Raw genomic sequence first — 17,721 nt, forward strand, 5'->3', positions numbered from 1 at the left:
TGGTTCCTACAAGTTCCCTAAGCCCTGTGTTAAAGTTGGGACTTGCCACCCCCAGCATAAGGTATTAAATCCTAGCCATAACCCCAGCCTTGTGATTCTCTTAAATCAACTAACTCTCTGACTGGATTAATTCATGCTGGAATTCTAGGGTTCGTCCTACTGCATTGGAACTTGAATAGAGATATGCTGTTTTCCTCAGGACTAATTAAAACATGAAGTGATCAATCCAGAGTCTTGTACCCAGATACAATGCAGTAAGCAATGATTACCCTTAGCTTTCCATCCAGTCATTTCAAGGATCTACCTTGAGGTTCTGTTAAGTCTAGTCACTTACTTAAGAAATATTTTTGAATGCCTATTATAGACCAGCAAGATCTGTGCGCGCATAGTTAGAGAATAGGTACAGTTCTGCAGTGATAGAATATGTGGCCTAGTTGGGAAAGCTGGACAAAAAGAGTAGGATATTTGAGAAGAACAGGTTCTCTGGGGCTGCAATGTTGATCCTGTTGCGGAGGGTAGAGTTACCTAAGTCAAGGGTTGTGCCACTAGTGTGAAAAGACAGCATTACAACTGAAGGCCCTTTGAAACCAAAACTGTTATTAGAACATGGAGAATAAGGAGAACGATGGACTTAAAATCACATTTTTGCAGTTCTACTCATTGTCCCTGTGGTGAGTAGAACTGCTTTAGCAGCGTAAAACACGGCAAGCCATTTCATGTCCATCCAAATGTTTAAAATGTCAAGGAAAAGTGATAACATGAAAACAGTGTTGGGAGCTTTTGAAGAAAGATGCTGTGAACATTCATGCTTTGAACAGAAGCTCATTATTCATTTTGGAACTAAAAAAAAACAAAACACATTCTTGCAAGCTCTTGGGCAAAACCAGTTTACCTCCAAGTCTCTTTCCCTTGAAAAATGCCCCCAAGGTCAGTTTTCAGCTTCACACAGTCAACTTGGTTGACAGTCCAGCCTGCTGAGTTACAGGTGATTAAGAATGTTTTCCCCCTTTCTAATCAGGCTGTCCTCTCTACCTTGTGAGCACTTTGGAAAGCCTTTCCTTGGTCTCCTGTGATCAGCGGCACTAGCTGCACGTCAGCTCCTTCCTCTTGTAGGCTGTGCTCTAGTACCTCAATGTCCACAGTTCATAATCAAGGAATGGCTACTGAATCAGTCGCAGGACCAACCTAACCAGCTTCTGCACACTGGGGGTTCAGATAAAGTGAGGCTAATTTGACAAATGAATTTCAATAGCAAGCAATACAGAACTCACAGTCTAATTTTTCAACTTCTGATGCACATTGTGGTTCCACATCCTGTCAAACTCCATGATGCTGGTCACTGTGGAACAAGCTAAGCAGAACTCAGCATGCTGTGAAAATTGTGCCTGGCCCACAGGCATTTATTTCCATCAGGCAATGGACAGAGTCAGTGTAGTGTTTAAAGAACCTTAATAAACAGGACTGTTTCTTCTGCATTATTGATTTGAATTTCAAAATTTTTAGCTTCATTATTCTTATAAAAGATATTTTTTATTTTTATTTATTGGTTTTCATTTTATTTGAGTGACAAAAAGACTGAGATCTTCCATCCCCTGGTTCACCACATAAATGTCCCCCAAAACCATGGCAGGATCAACCCAAAGCCAGAAGAAGGCCTAGATTGATTCTGGTCTCTCACATGAACAGCCTGGACCCAAGCACCTTGATCCATCATGGCTACTTCTCAGGACACAAGGTAGCCAGGACTTGAACCAGGTGTTCAGATATGTAGGATATAGACACACCAAATGTAGCCTAACCACTGTGCAACCTGCCCGCCTATGATCTTGTAATTCTTTCAATGAAAAAATGACAACCAGGGCCCGATGCAATTGCGTAATGGTTAAAGTCCTCACCTTGAACACACCGAGATCCCACATGGGCACCAGTTCTAATCCTGGCAGCTCCACTTCCCATCCAGTCCCCTGCTTGTGGCCTGGGAAAGCAGTTGAGGATGGCCCAAAGTGTTGGCACCCTATACCCATGTGGGAGACCCAAAAAGAAGTTCCTGGCTCCTGGCTTCAGATCAGCGCAGCACTGGCCACTGCAGCCACTTGGGGAGTGAATCATTGGATGGAAGAACTTCCTCTCTGTTGCTCCTCCTCTCTGTACATCTGCTTTTTGAATAAAATAAATAAATCTTTTTAAAAAATGACAGTCAAGATGACAGATGTGTATACCACCTGATAAATACTGGAAGCCATAAATGAGCGAGAACTATGAGTTAGATCTATGACTGAGCATATTTGCTTTTAAATATGTTGATTTTCTAGTACTTTTTGAAAATTTGAGAGATGGGGAGAAGAAGGAGAGAGGATGGGGAATAGAGACCAAGAGTGAGAGAAAGAGGTTGTCCATCTGCGTGTTCATTGCAAGGGCTGATCCAGGCCAAAGGTGGAAATCTTGATGGGAATTCAGTTATTTGCTCTATCACTTCTGCCTTTTGAGGTCTGAATTAGCAAGAAGCCAAAGTCAGGAGCCAGATCCAGGTATCAAACCCAAGCATTCTGATATGGAACATGAGCCTCTTAACCAGTGTCTTAGTCATTAACCCACAGGCTTAACCCCTAGTGTTTTTCTTTATCTCTGCTGTTAGGAATCTGTATCAAGCATAGTTAGTTGGACGTCACGGGCATAGCACTTACTGTCATCCCTTTGAACTCTTCTCTACACAATGTCGCACAACCTCCTCTTGGTTGAATCTTTTGAGAATATGCTGATTCTTCCTACCATACCACTGTTGTGATCATTTTATTTTGTTAACACCTTTCTGAAAATATTCTTTACCTAAATTCTGGCTTAATAAGAACAAATCCTTTTTTGATGTACAATGCATGAAACTTAAAGGCCAACTACTTCACAAGAAATTGATCTTTCTTCAAAGATCAGGCTAAAATAATAATGAATGCATGCTGATGAGCTGTTAAAATCAAGTTAAATGGAAATATTTCTTGTTTCAAATTACACAATTCTAAAACATATTGTGATACATGTTTGCAAACTTGAGTCTGACCTGTAGTGTGGAGGTTAACCAATGAGAGAGCTTGTGAGCAAGCCACGCTCTAGAACAGGACTGATAGCTGTGGTTTCAGGTAAGCTCACCAGGCTGGGAGGTATGCTTATAGATGAAGTCATGCGAGAGGAGCCCAAGTGAAGTTCAAGCATCTAGGTGGTCAGCACAGCCCCTCCATTCCCTTGGACGTGATGGGAGCGCTTTGCATGCGTACAGGCTAGACTGCTAGATACATGCTAACATTGGAAGCAGCCTGAGTCTCCCAGCAAGGCAGATGTGAGCCCATGAGACTGTGCAGCATGCACACCCACACAGACATTAAATAGATTAAAAAGCTGAAACAAGGGGCCTGGCACAGTAGCCTAGTGGCTAAAAAGTCCTCACCTTGCACATGCCAGGATCGCATATGGGTATCAGTTCTAATCCTGGTGGCCCTGCTTTCCATTCAGCTCCCTGCCTCTGGCCTGGGAAAACAGTTGAGAACAGCCCAAAGCCTTGGGACCCTGCACCCATGTGAGAGACCTGAAAGAAACCCTAGGCGTCTGGGTTTGGATTGGCCCAACTCTGGCAGTTGCGGCCGCTTAGGAGTGGAAGATCTTTCTGTCTCTCCTGCCCTCTGTATATCTGACTTTCTAATTTAAAAAGAAAAAAAAAAGCTGAAACAAATAGCCAAGTCTTCTGGGCTCCCATTCTAATTCTCTAGTCACAACGCTGCTACCTTGATCCACAAAGCTGTTCATTAAACAGAACTTGCACTGCTTGGATGGCTTTAAAATACATCTACAATTTGCTTGTTACTTCTTTCTCTGAAGATAGCGCTCAGTTATTCGCCCTCTAAGGGTGAACTGGATTTAGTGAATCACATCTGATGACAGAGTCAGAGTGGGTAACCAGGATATTAAAACACCACAGCTTCTGCCTTACTCCCTTCTTGGATTATTTGCTGCAATGGAAGCCAGCCTGCCTGGCCCAAGAACGTCAAGGCAATGCTATAGAGAGGTTAAAATGCTAAGGAGCTGAGGCCCCCTACTGGCGGCCACATGAGTGAGCTTGCAACTAGAACCTCCAGGCCCAGTCCAGCCTCTACAAGACTTTAAGCCCTTATTGACAATTTCACTGCAGTCTCGTGGAAAATCCCAAAGCAGAACTACCCTGATCTACAGAAACTCAACCTGCTAAGGTTTTGGTATGTTAAATTTTTTCTCTTATTTTTTACAATACAGTTCCATAAGTTCGGGGATTTTCCCTTCTACCCTCCCCATTTCACCCTCCATTTTCCCTTATCTAATTACAATAATATAGTCCTTCAAAAACAGCCACAAGTATACCATTCGTTATTTAAGTGTGTCATGATATTGTAGGTACAGTCAATTGTAGAAAGTTCAGCATCCTATTGTCAAGATTTAACACTTTCACTGGAAGTCCTCCCTCTATTGGGAGCAGAGATTCATACTGCAGTGTATCTTCGTTTCTCAGCATGCTAATCTCCATTGTACAGCTCCTCTAGATAAATATACGTATGCACATGTTTACCTCTGTATTTATTGAGCTTGTATTTTGCATGAAGGTTGCCTTGTGTCAGAACATACAATATTTGTTCTTTGGGAATTGGCTTATTTCATTTAGCGTAATGGTCTCTAGTAGCGACCATGTTGTTGCAAATGTAGAATTTCTTTTTTAATGGCTGAGTAGTATTCCACAGAGTAGATTCACCACAGTTTCTTTATCCATTCCTCTTTGTACAGGTATCAGGGTTGTTTCCGTGTCTTCATTATTGTAGACTGCAGCACAGCTTATCAAAATACTGCTTCTGTCACATGCTCAATCCTCTGAAAAATATCTTAGGGTTTAGTAGAAAGCTTATTCTTCAGGCTTCATCCAGTGTACAACATTTTTAAATCTTGCTGTTAAGTCTTCACTCAGGGATAAATTCTCAAGCATAAATGAAGATCTCGCCAGAGACGGTATTTTTTATGAAGTTGTCTGAATAAACTCTAAACCTGCTTTTGAATATGAAAAGAAGCAATGCATAATCACCTGTTCAGCAAATGAGCCCCTCTGGTGCTCTGTACTTTATCTGAACCTGTGCCTTCCCTCAGGGCTATTTTAGAAATAACCAATGAGATTTTCATCTAGACCAGTGATTTGGAAAGCCTTGAGTCTTTGTCTAAACACATGGTGGTTTTAGAATAATATTAGCCTCCATAACAGTGTTTGAGTCTGGGATAACATGCCCCAGGTGTTCCGTGAGGCACTCCGGCTTGGATTACCATCTTCCTTGCTTTGAAGGAGGAGAGCAGGTTGGCATGTAATCACAGAGTTCAAAAAGAGGCAGTAGCTCATCCTCTGGTCCCCTGTGAGTCCATTAGTATTATGTAGACAACCTCAATTGTGCATTACCTGACCCCTCTGAAGACCAAATACAGTGAAATCATCTTAACAGTGTAAAATCATGACCTTGAGAGTATAATCACCATATTTCAGATAAACAGAGCCTGACCTAGTTTGTCAGAGTTTACCTTTCCATCCACAACTCTCAACCCCTAAACTTCAGAGTAGGTGACAAATCAAATGGAATGCTCTTGTCCCAACCTCAGAGACTAGAAAGAAATTCTGTCCTTTGCTGTGAGAAGTAAGCAGTGCCTCTGTTCCACAGGTGAAAGCGTGGAAGAAAATGCTAGTGTTGTGGTCAAGCTGCTCATCAGGCGTCCAGAGTGCTTTGGCCCGGCCCTGCGGGGTGAAGGTGGAAATGGCCTCTTGGCAGCAATGCAGGCTGCCATTAAGATCTCCGAGAGCCCAGCGCTTGACCTCCCCTCTCAGGGATACAAGAGGGAAGTGTAAGTGGATGGACTTGCCATCTGGCTTGGGTGCAGCTCATGAGTAAGGAGGTTCAGAAAAGCTCTCCCTGATAGGGGAAGCACAAGCTCTTTCCAGCTCTGCTTAAAACACTTAACTTCATCAAGCACGTTGTCTTGACTCCTCTGGTAAACCTGCCAATCAGTATCCCCTGTGCCCTTCTATGCCTTTACCCCACTCAACCCCACTGGAAAAGCCACCAGTGCACCTCCAGACAGCATTACCACAGGAGGAAGATGTGTGGAACCTAGAATGCCTGGATAGGGGCCACATTGATGGTCTAACTTCGCTCATTTGACCATTTAGAATAACAGTCTCATCCTGTCTCACTTGTAAAGATGAATAGTGCCTTCCATTTCCTTTTTTGAAAAAGTGAGAGTTTTTGATTTGATGCCCCAGCATGGGGAAGGGCAGAAGAATTGCAGAATATTAAAAGACCCAGCATACAGTTGGTCAACTGCCCGAGTCCCTTCTCTGTCCACTATCATGTCTTAAGATCATTTCTCTTGCCTTATTACAGCCTCTGTTAGATGGTAGCTCTCAAGCCAGTTGGCTTTACTATTTACCATCAGTTCATATAACCTAGTAGAGCTGGAAAGAACCCAAAACTATTGCTCTCCCAACTTCTTCATAACACATGAGAAAACCTGAGGCTTAAGGCCATATGACTTGATAGTGACAGAGCTAGGATATGGGATTAGCCTCCGTTTGCAATGTTGTTTCTATGTATATTGAGGAGAAAACGGGACAGAAATGAAACATGTTGAGAAGAGGCATGGTCTTCAAGATCAGCTCAGGGTAACGCTCAGGCCTTAGAGTTCATGGAATGCTAAGAATGCAAAGGAGCTCTGTGACTAAGACCACCTCCTGGATTTCCAGAGGGGGAGATAGTTCCATGGGGAAAGATGAGACAAGCAGTGCTTCCATATCGAGCAGCTCAAGTCTAATCCAGGGCAATGCCTGCCAGGCATCCTCACACCGTTTCTGGGTTACTTGTCTTTCAGCAGCTCGGAAGATGACGAGGAGGAAGAAGAGACTGTGCACATGGGCAATGCAATTATGTCCTTCTATTCAGCGCTCATCGATCTGCTGGGCCGCTGTGCTCCCGAAATGCATGTAAGTTATGGAGTTCCCAGAGAGAAACTTTGAGAGCCATGAGCCAGGAATATTAGATAGTCTGAGTATACTATTCTAACATGCTTTCCACTAGGCTTCTGTTAGCTGGAATTCAAAAGCAGCTGCCATCTCTAATACCTGACTCTAGATCTTTCTAAGAAAGGACTCCTGAGCAGATCCTTGCATTGTGGGATTTCCTGGTGGCACTACTTGAGTATATCCTCTGCACTTTTTGTTTTACAGTCTCCCAAAATTATATTTCAGTATGCCTCAGTTTGGTTGAAATGAGCTTGATTGATGACCATGACCATGACCATGAGGACATTTTACATGGAAAGCCCTCTTTTCTTGATGGCTATAGCATTATGCTCCAGGAAGACGGTCTCTTCTAGCTCATATATGTTGCTTTCCAGAGGTAGAATCTTACATACACAAAAAGATAACTGCTTTGTGGAATGTCTTCCCAGACTTCCAATTTTGAACTATAAAATCTATCCTTTGTTTCTATTTGACCTCTGCTGAAGGTCAAGAGAATTTTATCTTGTTTCATAGAATGTCTTAGAGAGAAAAAAATCATTGCTTTTCTTACAAAAGAAAAAAAGGTCTAAACTTCAGTAAGGAAAGCTGATCAGAACTCTTAGAATGCCCATTCCTTTTGTAATAAATCAGTCCTGTACTTACATATTTTCATTTCTTTGCCTTTAAAGCAATAAAGGAAAAAATTGTAAAGAATTATCTATTTTTACTGGAATGTCAGGTTTACAGAGAGAGAAGGAGAGACAGGGAGAAAGATCTTCGTTCTTCCATCCACTGGGTCACTCCCCAAGTGACCACAATGGGCAGAGCCGAGCCGATCTGAAGCCAGAAGTTTCTTCTGAGTCTCCTATGTGGGTGCAGGGTCCCAAGCCTTTGGACCATCCTCCACTGCTTTCCCAGGCCACAAGCAGGGAGCTGAATCAAAGATGGAGCAGCCAGAATACTAACCAACACCTATATGGGATCCCATCACATGCAAGGCAAGGATTCAGTCACTGAGCCATCATGCCAGGCCTGCAATAAAGGAAATTAAAAGAAGCCATAGGAAATATGAAGATGGTTTATAGTCTGAGTTGGGGTCTAGAAGAGGGAGTGTTTATTCTCAGGTTCTCCTAATTATCCCTCATCACTTGAGAAAGCAAGTCAGCTGATTTGATCATTCTCAGGAAGGTGGTATGCAGTGGAGAGCCATCAGCCCCCCGGTACTCTAGTACCCCCACATGCACACATGCACACTTCTGAGAACCCCCTGGTGGCTCCCTGCTCTGTCAGTGACAGGGAAAAGAAAGGTCATCATTACCAACAGCCTCCCCTCTACCAGCAGGAATAGCAGGTGGTTGCTAGCAGAGGAGCACAAGCTTTTGCTTTTCCTGGGGTCACCCAGCACCCCATCCCAGCTCCCTGCCACCAGCCACTGCTGAGGGCCTGCTGCCTCATGTCAAAGACCACCCATGCAGGGACACACATGCATGTGTCTGTACATGCTGTCTGGCCCCTGGTGGCTTTTGGGATCACATTGTTTATTCAGGGATAATTCCACTGACAAATTCAAGTTCTCTCAGCTCTTCTCTAGCCCCAGTACCAACTGAACTCTTAGCAATCGGAATACGCAAATCATTTTTAAGGTGACTGCATCCCATATTTATTTATTCTTTTTCTATACCTTTGTCAAAGCAATGGTTAATAATATTATACTACTATAGTTTTCATGATCTGCAATTACTTTAAAATTTACTGTATATGAGTGAAAGTTATGTTTCCATTTGATTGTTTTTATAGACATTACCTGATTCCCATTCAACTGAGGTCTTTTGGCTTTTTACTTGTTAAACTTCTTATCTGGTGGGGAAAAAAATATATACGTAATTTAATCAGAATTCTAGAATCTGGCATTTTGGCCACATCGGCAATGCTTTTGTCATGATCCCTGATAGCTCCCTATAGTGCATGGACATTGATAAGCCACCAAGAGGCTACATGCTGAAACCTGATCCCATATAGGCACATGACCATTTTATCCACAGCAGAGCAATAGAGATGCCCCCATAGCCAGAGCGATTTGCTCAGAAGCACCTCTTCTGGACGGTTAAGAGAAAGCACCCCTCCTTCCCTGTGGCCTATAGGGAGACATAGAGCAGGGATGCAGGAACCTCAATGGCCTAATTCTCCAATCTTACATTGCAGCTCATCCAGACAGGAAAAGGGGAAGCCATCCGGATCCGGTCCATCCTCCGCTCCCTGGTGCCCACAGAGGACCTGGTCGGCATCATCAGCATCCCCTTAAAACTGCCCTCCCTGAGCAAAGGTAGGGAGAAGAGCTGCTGGCTGACACTGCCAGTCTCCCAGCCACCTGCATGCTTAGGGAGAGGGGGACCCAAACAAGCACAGCACATCTCTCTCCCCTATGATGAAGTTTATCTTCCAGGCTCCAGCCTGCTGCTCTCTCGTGGCAAGATGACTGCCCATGATGTCCCACAGGGGCAGACAAACCCCAACATCCTCTAAACTCTGTAGGAGTCCAATGGAATGGGCTCAAGGCAAGCTCTCATCCCAGACTCCCTCGTTTCCTCCCATCCTTCTCTCACCCACTCTGCCAGACTGCACTGGTAGCAGAGGCAGCAGAGAGGGCCTAACACAGGTTGCCTTCTTCCAAAGAAACAAGAGCCTCACGTTTGCACATGATGGTTTCTCCGCAATGCTACATGTGACATGACATCATTCACACTGCTTCTCTGAGTCATTTTTTTCCTGCTGTGCCAGAATTTAAAAAATAGCATGATTCTGTCTATTGCAGTATTACCAAACTGAAACATCTCTGTAGGAGATATTGATAGGAATGCATACTCATAAGGATTTTAAGATCAAATAAATTTGAAAAAAATACTGTGAAATCCGTCACGTTTTTTTAACTACATGAAGCACAAAAAAGCTATGATAAAGAAGTTAAATGTTTGAACTTGATGTTTTCCAAGCACCCTGTGTTTCTTGAGCACAAAGCATATCCTATCCCACAAAAATAATGTCCCTGAGAATTCCAAGCATGTGAAAGATCAAGTCAGCCTCAATGCCTGGAGTCCAGCTCCCCACTGGTGGTTTAGGCAAAACAGGCCAGCAGCTTCAGGTCTGGGTGATCCTCATCTTTTTGCCCTTCTAGAGCCCTCCTCTGTTTCCCCGGGCGGAGTGTAGCTCCAGAACAGACAACACTGAATCCCTGCGTCTCTACAGGGCACTTCTAAGTCTCGCGCTTCGCCTGTTCAGTCTGTAGGCTACTGTAAAGGCCTGATGATTAGGACACTCACATGCCACATCAGAGTGCCTGGGGTGACATCCTCACTGTGCCCCTGATTCCCCCTTCCTGCTTACACACATCCTGTGAGTCAGCAAGTGCTGCCCCAAGTACTTGTGTCCCTGTTGATTAAGTTCACAGCTTCTGCCAAGGGCTTGCAGGCCTCTGGGAAGTGAACCAGCAGATGGCATCTCTACCTCTGTTTCTGTCTCTCACTACAGCTATATCTCTATCTCTTTCTCTCTTGAAAATGAACATTTTTTTAAAGAAAAAATTTAAATATGCTGTAATTATAGTTTGATCATTTGAGGATTTTATTTTCTTAATTTTTGGTGCAAACAAAACAGGAGGAAGAAGATTCCAGGTTAACCAGTTTTTATTTTCTTTGAGGTCTCTTCTTCATCTGAGAACCTTACCACTATAATAATAGAACTCATGAATACTCTGAACTATATTTTACCTGAATAAGACAGTAGATTCCAAAACCGAAAGAATGTTCCCTTGATTTTCATGTTGTATAGGATATAATGGCTGAAAACATATTGTTAAATTTAACATCCCTTTACTAACATTTTCTTTCTTACATTCATATATCTTCATTCAACCAAGCAATCAATTGAGCCCTAACTCATATAATTTTCCCATTTCTGAGGTATAAATACTTCTATCATGGGAGATTCTAAGCTACCAACATGGTGTCACTGAACAGAGTTGGGAAAAGGTAGCACACCCATCATCATATTGTATTTCCAATATACACATACAGCTAATGCAAATGACCTTAAGAACACAGTATATGATAAAATAATAAGTAAGGAATGATGACTTATGAAAATTGGTTGCCTTTTTCAATGTAAATCACTCATAAATTTGGATTTTTCATAACATCTGTGTTTCACAACTGGCTCGCAAAATTTCTGGAATTTTAGCAGTTGGCCCTTTAATCCAGTAAATGCTAACTCCAGCACAATAGTGTATTATTCTAACACTCCTGTTACTCAAACACACTGTAGACAGACTCCATGTTGTCTTTTGAAGCTGGTAGAGATACAAAAAGGAAATGATGTTTTCTGTGTCTTTCAGATGGATCAGTCAGTGAACCAGACATGGCGGCCAATTTCTGCCCTGACCACAAGGCTCCCATGGTACTGTTCTTGGACCGTGTTTATGGTATTAAGGATCAAACTTTTCTCCTCCACTTGCTGGAGGTTGGATTTTTACCAGACTTAAGAGCTTCTGCCTCCCTAGATACGGTAAGTGCATAAAATTAGAAAACTTCATCTTCTCATCATTATAAAATTAGTAACATTCAGCTTAGCAGTAAATATTTTCCATATGCTGACTATATTTTAGTAGCCTGTTTTAAAGGGTGAGAAAACAAGCCAAGACATAAAAGATCTTAATTTCCTTGACCAGAGATTTAGTTATGGGTACCTGTGTCCTCAGATAGTCAGTCTAGCTCCCTCATTTGGATTTTCTCCATCTCGGCAGTATTTGTTGGCAGGAGGGATGGGGTATCCTGTGCACTTTGGAGTCCTTCGCAATATCCCCAGCCTCTATCCACTAGATACCAATAATACCCAAATCTTCACCCCCACAGTCTCTACCTGAACTGATTCTAGATGTTACTAGAGGTTCGCTGTGAGCCACAGTCACTCTCAAGGAACTTACTGCTTATGAGAAATACTGGTTGGCAACAGCATTGGCTGGCAATGGCCCTCCCGTTGTTTTCCCTTGGCTTTCATGTACTGACCCTTCAGGATCCATAACATAGAAGCCTGAATTGTGACAGAAAGCTACAGGTGATGAACAAGTTGGGAATTCTAGGATGAATAAAGTGATCCAACCTCAGCACGAAGACAGGAAGTTCCAGGAGGCAGAGCAGAGGTAACATAAGTCGAGACTAAGCAGGGAAACTGTGTACCAGGAGTCCTCAGCCCAGGAGAGAGGAAAAATTCAATCAGCTTAGATCTAAACATCACTGGCCAGTTTGCAAATGTTTAGCAGTAGCAATAAGGTTTCTCAAAACTCCATCCTTCCAGTGTCAAAGAGAAGTCAGAGCTCTGTGATGGGTCCAGTAATCTCACTGGGATGGATTCCATCACAATGAGTTGGCTGGAAATGGAGAACAACCTGAGTCCCAGCCTGAACAGGAGCTGCATCCCAGTCTGGTACGGAGATGCAGAATGATCTCTGCATGGAGGACTTAGGGACCCATGAGGCCTTGGGGTAATTAAAACAAGGCTGTTATTACTACCTGTAAGTTTCCTATTCTATGTGTTATTTGTCTTAAGAAGTATTTTTATGGGACCTCTGCATCGAAACATTTAATTTTTTTATATAGACCAGGTAATCCGTGAATACCATGCTAGCATGTGGCATTCGGTCACATGCCTGTCCCAGCACAGTCTAAGATGTGGAGGTTTTGTGTTCTGTCCTGCAGCAGACATTTCCATTCTCCTTTGAAAGCAGACAAGCCAACAGAGTCATGATTCTGTTCTTCTTCGTTTTAAGAGTGATACATGGTTCTTCTAGCATAATTACTGAAACTTTCTGAAGACATGGAAATGTCCAAATACCCAGAAATGTGAAAAGGTCCAAGAAACCAGTCTTTGTATTTTTAAGTTGCAGAATAAGTATAAGAGATAGAATGACTATTGTAACCACAGGAAATAATATTTACCTAATCTGCGGATCTCAAGGTTTCTTTTGAAGTTGTCCCAGTTTTGAAAATGGTAATTAAAGCATGTTTTGGCCACCTCAGTGCCACTCACTGGGTTGTCCTTGAATTCAGCCTGTTTTAGTAATATGCGCTGCCGAAGCGAGCACAAATTCAGCCTGTTCATTGCCAACAAATGAAAGAGAAAACTGAGCAAAAATTACAGCAGAGTTTTAGAGGCCTCTCTTCAATTCCGTTCATGCTTTTCCCCATGCAAAGTTAACTTCCTTTGGTGAGTGTGCTGTTGTGTCATGTATCAAATTCTCATAAATGAACTGACTGTGGTCAGAGTTCACTCTCCCTGTAAGCTGTCACAAAGTCCATAACTGGGTGTCTGTGTGGCCTCTAATCATAAAAGTACAAGAGAACAATCAGTAAGTCCCACACAGGTGAAGAAAGAGCTACAACTGAACACACAGCCCAGCATCGTTACTTGCAAGTACAAAGACTACTGGACTAAACATGCCATCAGGTAGCCTTAATATAGATGTGTGGTTCTTTTTTGCGTGAAATTAAGGTTTACAGGATGGTTTAGGATGAGGAAGGATCAGCCAGCCAGGCTTTGTTTCTTTTTTGTTGTTTTTTCCTTAAATCGTATTTTTTTTTTCTTTTGAAATGTGGAAAGCAAGTAAGTCTGATACAATAGAAAGCTCTTCAGTCCTTTGCTGTAAAGCAGAGACCTGCATCCTCTGAAAGTCAGGGCACAAAGGCAGGTCTGACTGTTTCCTGGGGAGATAACAGTGTCCCGCCCCCATCCCCTAGGTTGCTCTCAGCACTACAGAGGCCGCGCTGGCACTCAATAGATACATCTGCTCCGCCGTGCTCCCGCTGCTTACAAGGTGTGCCCCCCTCTTTGCTGGAACAGAACACTACACCTCTCTGATCGATTCCACACTGCAGACAATATACAGGCTTTCCAAGGGACGATCCCTCACCAAGGCACAGCGGGACACCATAGAAGAATGTCTGCTTGCCATTTGCAAGTAAGTACCCCCTTGTGGGTTTTTGACTTCTGTGTTTGTGTCCATGTAAACACACTTAACTGAATAGCTAAAAATTGGTAATACAACCCAAGAATGTGCCCCAGCCTTTGGCACCCACTGGCTGTCCCCCTCAGCGGGAGGATGCGCTGTCCCAAAGCTAGTTTGCCACAAGCCCTTCCTCAGGTTCCTTGCATTGTGGGAAAGAGAGGGTCATGGTTCAGGCTTCAGCTCTTAGGGTTGGCTACTTTCAGGCATGCGGTGTCCAGGTGAAGAATGAACTGTTCAGATCATAGATTAGAGCCAGAAACAGATTTTTCTGCCATGTAAACGAGTGAACTTCTCCACAGAAGCCAGACTTTAAGAGTATGAATCAGAAGGATCCACTTCCAGGCCTCCCAAGACCTGGAACAAAAATACAAATCTCCGGTTGCAGTAGAGAATTCACCCTGTGAGGGCCATGGGCCTTCCAGACTTCACATCAGCCATAATATCAAAAGAGGAGGAGTCCTCTCAGTAGCAGATGTCGGGGACGTAATTTCGACCATGATCTGGAGTGTGAAGTATGTCAGAATCACATGTGAGCTCCTCAATCAGCATCCCAGTGCCCAGTCTACAACCCAACACCCAAACTCAAAACTTCTGGAGCTGGAATTCCAGCCTCTACCTTTTGAAATTTTCCAGCCAAAATTGAGAATCACTGTTTTAAGTTGCCCCAGAGAGAGAGGGAGAGGATCAACAGGCTTCTGCCTTAGAGACCATGTAAGCTGCGGTTCCAATTTTAACTGAGTGACTTGTTTCCTGGTCCCCAGAAGACGTCTCTTTGCACTGGTGAGCTGAAGCCACAACTCAGCAATCCTTTTAGGAGAGCAGCTGAAAGGTACCCTCAGCCACAAGGGGCCATGACATACAAACCTTTTAGAAGAGCCCAGCTCCAGAACACTGCCAAGACCAATTGCTGGGAAAGGCATGTACCAGGAAGAACTCTCACTCTTTGCTGGTGGTACTGCATAATGGTGCAGACACTTTGGAAGACTGCTTTAGTAGGTGCTTCAAAAGCTAGATATACCCTCAATGTGCAGTCCAGTGATGGTGCTCCCCAGTGTCTACCAAAGGAATTCACAATCACATTGACACAAAATCCTGCACACAGGTATTTACAACAGCTTTATTCACAGTTGCCAAAACTTGGAAGCAGCCAGAATTCTCTTGTGTAGGCAAATGGGAAAACTACAGTCCTTCCAGACAAGGGAATAATATCTTATTCAGAACTAAAAAGAAGGGAGCTTTAAAGCCATGTAGGAACCTTCAAAGCATATTAATAAGTGAAAGTTGGCCTGCTGCGTGATTCCAATTCCATGACATTTGGAAAAGGCAGAACTATGGAAACAGGAAAAAGACTGGTGGGTTTCAGGGGTGAGGGAAGGTAATATGAACAGGCAGAACACAGAGGAGCTTTAGGGCAGAGACAATACCTTGTATGATGCTGTATTGGTGAATAGATGTCATTCCATATTTGTGTAAACCTTTGGAATGTGCAATACCATGTGCAAACCCTATGTAAACCATGGACTTCGGATGGTAATGACATGCTAATCTGTAACAAATGTCCCACCATAGCAGAGATGGTGCTTGCGGGGAAGGCTGTAGGTGTGTTGAAACAGAGGTTACATGGGAACTCTCTGCCTTCCTCTCAAGGTTACTATGAATCTAAAACTGCTCTAAAGTTGTCTGCTAGGAATAAAATTTCTTAAAAAGGGAAATCTCAACCCCACATGTCACAAACACTTCGTTAATTTATATCTGTTTTCTTTGTATTTAAGACTTACATTATTTATTTGAGAGGTGTAGTGGCTCAGAGAGAGAGAGAGCTTTCATCCACTGTCTCCCCAGATGGCCGCAGTAGCCAGGGCTGAGCCAGAGTCAGAAACCAGGAACTCTGTCCAGGTGTGGCCAGTGGGTGGCAGGCACCAGAGTACTTGGGCCATCTTCCGCTGCATTAGCTAGGCGCTGCATCAGAAGTGGAGAAGCTGAAACTAGAACTGGTACTTCAATATGGGAGGCACCTGTTCTAGGCAGTGGGTTAACTCTAACACCATTTCATTCATTCAAGGAACACTATAATAATAAGCAGAGAATCAAGCTGATTAGAATGTTTTTGGACTCAGAAAAGAGACCATGCTTGGCAAATATATTTTTTTAAGATTTATTTTTATTGGAAATGCAGATACACAGAGAGGAGGAGAGACAGAGAGGAAAATCTTCCGTTTCATGATTCACTCCCCAAGCAGCCGCAATGGCTGGAGCTAAGCCAATCCAAAGCCAGGGGCCAGGAGCTTCCTCCAGGTCTCCCACGTAGGTGAAGGGTCCCGAGGCTTTGGGCTGTCCTCGACTGCTTTCCCAGGCCACAGGCAGGGAGCTGGATGGGAAGTGGGGCGCCAGGATTAGAACCGTCACCCATATGGGATCCTGGCACGTTCAAGGCGAGGACTTTAACCACTACGCTTTTGCGCTGGGCCCTGGCAAATATATTTTTTTTTAAAATATTCATTTATTCATTAATTACATTGCATTACATGACACAATTTCATAGGTACTGGGATTCCCCCCCCTTCACCCCAAACCCTTCCCCCATCATGAATTCCTTCACCTTGATGCATAACCACAGCTCAAGTTCCGTTGAGATTCCCTAATTAAAAGTTTACACCATACAGAGTCCAGCATCCCACTTGTCCAGTTCAAGTTCAACCGCCTCTTAGGGAGGCCCTCTCAGGTTTGTAGGCAGAGCCAGCAGAGCGTCACCTCGATCAATTAGAAGCACCAACATATCATCAGCAACAGTCCAGGTATGATGAGGCTGGTGCAGAGTCCACTGATTGACATAGTCCGTCTTAGGGTTTCCCCTTGTCCAGTTTTCCGCTGCAAGCATAAAGCTGAGGTGGTTGATTCATCTACTCCATTTTCCATCTTTTTTTGATTAATGCTTTGATTCCTCCATTTTGTTCAGGGGAATCCCCCTAAAAAAAACTTTGAGGCATTCCCAGTCCAGGCTCCTACATGTACTACTAGTAAGCACAGTGCCCGCCACCGTCCATCACTCCGATCAGCTGATGGTTTTAACCCCTGGATTGGTTCTCTTCTGAGCCCCGACCTCTATTGGAACCAATGAGTATCGCATCTCTCCCCGGCTCTGCCCATCACACTCTTGTCCCTCACCTAAACCAGTGGGAGGAGTGCTGGTCGGGTGTTGCATTCCCTGCTAGCACAGGCCATTTCACCTTGGCATTTTGTGTTTTGTACTGTTTTTTTTTTTTTTTTTTTTTTTTTTTTATCGCAACCAAACACGGCCAGGCCCCCACACAGTTTCAGCACTTGGGCTTGCCAGTGGATGACGTGAACCGATTCAGCCTGGTCTGCCCCAACCCGAGCCAAGTGTATTCCAGTGGGTCACATTCCAAAGCCTCTTCTGGGTTATTTACCTCCATGCTTCTTGCGTTTATTTGTAGAGTCAGTGTCCTGTCAGAGGATCTGTTCAGGTTCCTCCCTCCGACTCCTTCATGGCAAATATATTCTTAAACCTCTAGGAATTTATAGGTCACCTAGGTTTTCTACTCTGCCACTTCAAAAGGAAGCATGAGGATTATTTGTGTTTTGGGGATTTTACCTTCTCTGTGTT

The 17,721-nt window shown here is 43.6% G+C and overlaps 1 protein-coding gene across 1 annotated transcript in view; it reads left to right on the plus strand.

Annotated features, from left to right (window-relative positions):
* RYR3 (ryanodine receptor 3) overlaps positions 1-17,721 on the plus strand; it is a 602,723-nt gene that overhangs the window by 484,120 nt on the left and 100,882 nt on the right. The window contains exons 45-49 of the mRNA XM_058666116.1: positions 5,709-5,889; positions 6,916-7,024; positions 9,245-9,365; positions 11,430-11,599; positions 13,828-14,048. Coding sequence (XP_058522099.1) covers positions 5,709-5,889; positions 6,916-7,024; positions 9,245-9,365; positions 11,430-11,599; positions 13,828-14,048 — 802 coding nt within the window. The remainder of the gene's footprint in view (positions 1-5,708; positions 5,890-6,915; positions 7,025-9,244; positions 9,366-11,429; positions 11,600-13,827; positions 14,049-17,721) is intronic.

This window comes from Ochotona princeps, chromosome 6, assembly GCF_030435755.1.
Source record: "Ochotona princeps isolate mOchPri1 chromosome 6, mOchPri1.hap1, whole genome shotgun sequence".
NCBI classification, from domain to species: Eukaryota; Metazoa; Chordata; class Mammalia; order Lagomorpha; family Ochotonidae; genus Ochotona; species Ochotona princeps.